This window comes from Amblyomma maculatum, chromosome 2 (assembly GCF_055883805.1).
Source record: "Amblyomma maculatum isolate TAMU_Amacu chromosome 2, ASM5588380v1, whole genome shotgun sequence".
NCBI classification, from domain to species: Eukaryota; Metazoa; Arthropoda; class Arachnida; order Ixodida; family Ixodidae; genus Amblyomma; species Amblyomma maculatum.
The window spans coordinates 176,316,247-176,322,332 of record NC_139345.1 but is presented as its reverse complement, the minus strand read 5'-3'; the positions used below and the strand labels follow the sequence as shown (position 1 = coordinate 176,322,332).

The 6,086-nt window shown below is 46.4% G+C and overlaps 1 protein-coding gene and 1 pseudogene across 1 annotated transcript; both read right to left on the bottom strand.

Annotated features, from left to right (window-relative positions):
* Window positions 1-210: 210 nt before the first annotated feature.
* LOC146200495 (uncharacterized) lies at window positions 211-2,401 on the bottom strand (annotated as a pseudogene).
* A 3-nt stretch (window positions 2,402-2,404) lies between these two features.
* Window positions 2,405-3,165, bottom strand: LOC146200494 (uncharacterized). The gene is made up of 2 exons (XM_084592952.1): window positions 2,920-3,165; window positions 2,405-2,672 (listed from the first exon to the last, which is right to left on the bottom strand). Exons 1-2 carry the CDS (start codon window positions 3,163-3,165, stop codon window positions 2,430-2,432), a joined length of 489 nt encoding a protein of 162 aa, XP_084449078.1. The 3' UTR covers window positions 2,405-2,429.
* Between the last annotated feature and the right edge of the window lie 2,921 nt (window positions 3,166-6,086).

The following is a 6,086-nucleotide window of genomic DNA, read 5'->3' as shown; positions in this document are numbered from 1 at the left end:
GCAGTTTTGTAAACATTCAAGCTGACATGCTTGTGTTAACTTTTGGGTATACACAGTACTTTCAATGACCATATTTTGAAACTTTTACAAACAATAAACTACGCTCTTACTGAGTAAAGGACTGCGCTATGAAGGAGCATAGATTTTTTCCACTACATTAATACGTCTGAAGTAGCAGAAGCAATACTGTTGACTGTAGCGAAAAATGTCTCACCAGTGAAACCACTCCAAACAATGGTCGCAACACACCATCTTCAGCTCACCATCATCTTTTTCCTTGCACAGGCCACAAATCCACACCGCATTTTTCTTTTGTACAGCAACTGTAGTAAAAAATTCAAAGCTAAAGTTAAACACAAAAGTATGCCGACGAGTAAATGGTTATAGCACTGATGCATACCTGAAGCCATGAGCTGGGACCAGGCATCCGGGGTGCTATATTTTTTCAACTGTGGCAGGGAAACCCTACAATATAGCAGTGCGCTTGGCAAGGCCTCTGGCCTAACTTCAATGTCACCATCATCGAGCAGGCATGTTCCATTCACCACACGCTCACAAAGAGCCCTGTTAGAGACTGCAGCCAGTAGCACTGCAAAGACAAAATGAAAAACAAGTTAGGAGATTACAGATAGCACTGGGTGCTTTGTATCTACATTTTGCTTTGGCCTTTTCAGAGAGGCACTTGAAAGGCACAGGCCCATCTTCTTCAGTTTCCCTTGCTCTCTTGTAGCGGTTTTGGACAACTCGCTTTGGTGGGCGTCCTCAACTTTTCACCTCAGGGAGTCTTAGTTCACAAACTGAGATAGATGCACATTTTTGGTTTGTAATGTTGCTGCTGGAGCAGTTGGTTTGTGTGCCACTGGGTTGTTTTATTTGTTCTTGGCGTGCACTTTGTGTGGTTGGAGATTGCTCCCATTCTAGCAGTACATTGGATGCACTAGGCAAGGTGTCAGTTACCAAGGCGTTATCTTCCTGCACATCTTCATGCTCATTACCAAAATGTGTGAGAGTGGCATCTTTAAGCCAGGGGGCATTCAGCGATTCTAAAAAGGCAAGGCGTGCTGCGAAGATGTCTGGCCGACAGTCGGCCAAGTTGTCGGCAACAGCTTTAAGCGTCCGCAATGCACGCTGATTTCTGTTCATTTTTTCGAAAGAGGGCCCAGGCATGGAAAGCATTTCTGGTGCTTCTTAGTTGTTAGCTTCCGGGTTGGCTTTTGCAGCAGCACCCATGAACTGAAGTTGATATGATTTAAACCAACGCCTGTGAACAGCCTTTGTCAGGTCAGGTAGAATGTCATATTTTACACAAACAATTAGGAAATGCCGACAAAGCAGCCTCATTTTTGAATAAGTAGTGCAACTACATGTCTGACTCTGAAGAGATGCCTCATGCCATGTTTCGGTGCAACTTGAAGAAACAGAGTATGTTTGCTCAGATATAACTCTGACTTCTGGAGGGTCATCCTGTAGCTTTTCGAGTTCCTGCTTGATTAATTTGTAGGCATAAGGTGTAAGAACTTTCGAACAATCCTTTTGCACATCGTTTGATTTTTGATGAGAATAAAATTCGCGTGTTTTCAGCAATATAGTTTTGTGGCAGGTCTCTTGTTCCATACTCGCTGACATCTTCAAAATTTTGCGCAGAGTTTCATGAAGCTTTGAGGATGATGCCAGAACATTCTTTATCTTTGCATGATGCGATTCGACATGGTTTGTAGTATTGTTGCCACCAGTGAACTCACGGTCACATCACGGTCACGGTCATGGTCACAGTGCCGGACCCACATTTCAGGAACGCTGCCTCAGTTTTTTTTTTTTTTCAATAGCTCATAGCTTCTTGGTTTGCGTACCTTTCAAATTCCGCTTTCGCGTCATGGTATTTGGCAGGTGTAAGGGAAGGCAACATTTGATTAAAGCTACTCAATAAACGTTCCCGCTCATCTGAAGATTTAACAAGCTGTCCAGCTGCACTCTTAAAAACCTTGCACACATGAAACTGGCACAACTGAACAGCCGGTGAACTCGGAAACTTTGTCCTGACAGCATTGATTTTAGTGAAATCTTTGTCTACAATAACTACTTTTGTATCAGCAGCAGCAGGATTCTCTGCAACAAAAGTCTCTAAAAGCTGATTTATAACATGCTGCTGCTCGGATGCAACGAAGGCATATGCAATAACCTGGGTGCTACCAGACCCATCCTGAACAGCCAGCACATACAGGGGCATGCGCAGTTGTTGGTGCGGCAAGGAGCGGCACCTCTGGAGCACCTTCTGCCATCAGTAAGCTCGCTTCGTCCCGTGTGCTGGCTGCGCACTTCAGGTTATGTAGACCTTTGGCGATCACTTTTTCCTGCAGATGTGAAAAATTTAAACAAAGAAATGAGCAACAATGCAACCCATACTGACAAATGTAGAAAAAAACTCGGAGCTACTTACCAGTTTGTTCTTTCAGCTTCTGAACAATCATGCTTGGAGGCACATTTAGGTCTATTATTCGCTGAACGAAGCTAGCCTCTTCAGTTGTGAGCTGGCGGCACTCGGGGTATGCCTTATAGATCTCACTGCTCACTTCATGATTGTGTTCCAAATTAAGTGCAGTGATTTCCAATTGCTGACTGGCACGCCGCGCCACTAATACCAGTTTTGCAGGACAGTCCTTCTTCATAGTTCTGGAAAAAGAACAAAATAGCATATTAAACTATTTCCTTGCGGCGATTCACGGATGCCAGAGTGGCCGCGCGCACATGCTTGAAGCTCGAAGTAAGCAAAGTTAATTTGAGTACTAGAAATCGATGCAAAAGCATTAGCATGCAATCAGACCTCTCGTGTGCTTTTTAGTGAGTTAGTAATTCACACGTGGCCGCAGCACGCAGCGCGAAACGTTTGTCCGCGGTTTGCTGCAGGTCTCTTACGTATCTTTGGTTAGGTCGAATTCCGGTGCCAGTAGTTCTGTACCGTCCTCCATGCTTGTAGGTAAAAGTGGTATTGGCAAACCGAAGCTTGCTGTCAAGTTTTTCCGCCTCCGCTGACAAATGGGCATTGATTACTTCTACGGACATCGTTGTTTTCTTGACAAATAAAGAATTTGTCTGTACTTGGAAGTCACGCAGAGCGGTGTCAAACGCATCATATGAATTGAACCTCGCACCCACAGTAATATTCATGACTGCGCGGGCGAACGCACGTTTAAAAGCGTGGTCGCGCGGTCCACGATGTTTCTCTCCGTCGATCTGCCGGTGGCTGGCTCCTCGCCTTCCTCCATGCTCCTCGGGCAGAGGGTCACGAGGTGCGGTCACGTGACGCATAGCATGCACATAGTTTGAATAAAATTAGCTAGATGGTGCCACAGACTGCGTAGTGCACATAGCCAAATCCACTGTTGGTGCACTCCGTAGTGCATAGAGCATTACTCTTACTAGACTGTTTTCGGTGATCGCACAGCATCACCTTGGCTTCACGCCTTTATGCAATGTTTATATATGTTGTGCTCTGAAATAAAATTTCAGTTGTTATTGAGAGCCTATGTCCGTCCATTCTTCTTTGTGTTTCCTTGTTGTTCCTTGCACTGTTATTTAGGCATACCTAAGTTTGTTCTAGTTTTGGGACATGTCCTTCAAGAGTTATCTGGCGTTGAGAGCTTGCGTTGATTACTGTGTCATATCCTTTCTCCTACAGTAAAACCGCTTAACAGAATCGTGCGCACAGCTTTGCACTTTAGGCCAGTTCGCGCAGCTTAATTTCATGCCTCATAATGGACATTTTTGCAGTAGCTTCCTGCGATTGCACAAAGCCCCCTCATCTACCATTTTCGATGAGCGTGATTTTCCACGAACAGAGAGTTATCGACGCCCTGGCCTGCTGCACAGTAATGGGTGTTTTCTCAGTGGCGCACCCTTCTTGTGACCACCAGGTGAAGTACCCTTGACGGGACGGCTTACCGAGGTTCCCTCGCATATTTACAGCAATTTTTTTTCACAATAGTTAAGTGGGCTTAATTTCCGAGCAGTAGATTAATGCAGGGCTGCCATGAATGAAGCAGGTCAAGTGCAGGGGAAGGTATATCAGGGTGTGTCCACAGATGCCTCAAGCATCACTACACATGCTAGCTGAAAGTAGCCCCGCACTTAACTATACTGCTTGTAAAATAGGCCGGCACCACTACTGCGAAAAAATTTGTGCAGAAAAAATAGGAGCGATCCTCGGTAACCCGCACCGTCAGACGTTCCTCGCTTGGCGGCCACAAGAAGGGTGCGTTGCTGGAAAAATGTTTCCCATGCAAGAGAAAGCGCTTGCTGTATCTGCAGCCTGCAGCCGCGACGCGGTTCCAACACGCTTCCATTTTTTTTTTTTGCCGCGTCGCCACAGTTTAGTCGCAAAGGTGCTTCCATCGCTTGCATGTGTATACATTTTAAATGTGTGTACTCTCTCACATCTCATTTTTCTCTCTTTTTTCTCTAACACAGGTTGCCTCGGAGTATGGATTCAACCACGATAATGGCAGAAGACTGCTCAGTTATCCTGCCATTTTCAAACGCAATAAAAAGTAAACGCTGCCTTCCGTCCTCATGTACTAATATCGGTGTGCAAACTGCACCTTGAATGGCTGCATGGCCCGTCACAAATATATCGCTCTAGCACGAAGAAACAACATTGCGGAAGTGAGGGCGTCTGTGACCGGCTGACGAAGACATTATACATCTTTTCACCAAACGTTTTTCTTCTGTATAGGGCGTATGTTAAGGGTGCCTAATGTTGCAGCGGAGGCAGCATTACCACACGTATGTCAAACGGAGTCGCTTGCGTTGCAAATAAAGAAAATGTATGTCTCGTATTGCTTCGACAGTGGCGACGTCTTGTGACTGACTGCACAATCAGTCGAAGTGTGGTAGTTTTCAAATTTCTAGCGTACCAGTGTGTGCCTAGAGTATATTTAGAAGGGCGAAAACATACCCCTCGAAGGAAAAGAACATTATCTTAAACGGGTGTAAAAACACTATATTATAAATTTATTTTATTTCTCTGGGTGGTAATATTACCCTTCCAAACGAAGCATAAATATGAACGTAAAAGTGCAAAGTTACGCCCATTAATAGGGTGCAAAGATGCACTTACGGAGTGCTGTAGTAAGCTCATTACGCTGGCATAAATGCAGACCCTGTGAGGGTAAGCTTACGACTTGGGATTAAGCATAGGCTTATTCCAGCTGGGGGCAGAGTTTTGCACTTTCAATGCCTAACCTTTAGTCCTTCTGAGAAAGAGCAACATTACTGCCCAGAAGCATATACTTGCACTTCACCATATGGCATAACGTTATGGCCCCAATATAGTCCGACGTAACGCACGCGCGCGCGCACGCCGGCCTCCGCGACGTTACGTCGACGAAAAGCCGAGGTCTATAGTTCAACGTCACGGCGTGACGGACGTAGCGCGCGCGTGCCGGCGCGCAAATAGAATCCGCCTTTTGCGCGAGTTTTCTGCGCATGCGCGAAGCCCCAGCGGCGACTGATGAAAACACACTGAGCGGCGTCGACGGCGCTTCTCGTCGCCGCACTCATAGCCAACGCACGGGGGCTGGAGGCGCGGTCACGTTCACAGCCTCGGTAAAACGATGCCAACCACCTGTGCCGCTTACGGCTGCCACTCTCGAGGCGTGCCGGGATGCAAGACGCGTTTTGTTAGGTTTCCTTCGGCGAGCCGCGACCTGCAACGGCGTAAAGCTTGGATTAGGGCAACCAAGCGTCAAGACGTGAATGGGCGACATTGGCAGCCGACTGCGTGCTCTCGACTGTGCGAAAAACACTTCGTTACAGGTATGTATGCATCTAAAGGAAATGTGCATGATGAAAAGTATCTACCAGAGTTTGCACCAAGCCTGTAACCCACCAGTGATAGCCGCAATGAGCATTTGTTCGGGGCGTCTGATGGCAATGTATTTTGTCGTTTGCTTTATTTATGTGCGAAGGGACCGGGTAGCGCAGATATCACAGGTGGCTGTGTGCGCTAGACCTAATATTTAGCATGTTTTATCGCGACTGCCGCCTGACTAAAAAGAAGAAAAAAAAGGGTGTTTGTTATGATGCACCGC

Excerpts from the sequence above, each read along its gene's own strand:
- LOC146200494 (XM_084592952.1), bottom strand. The coding sequence starts at position 3,165 with ATGAATATTACTGTGGGTGCGAGGTTCAATTCATATGATGCGTTTGAC. Across the intron at positions 2,673-2,919 it reads CCGGAATTCGACCTAACCAA|AGAACTATGAAGAAGGACTG; the intron begins AGATACGTAAGA and ends TGTTCTTTTTCC.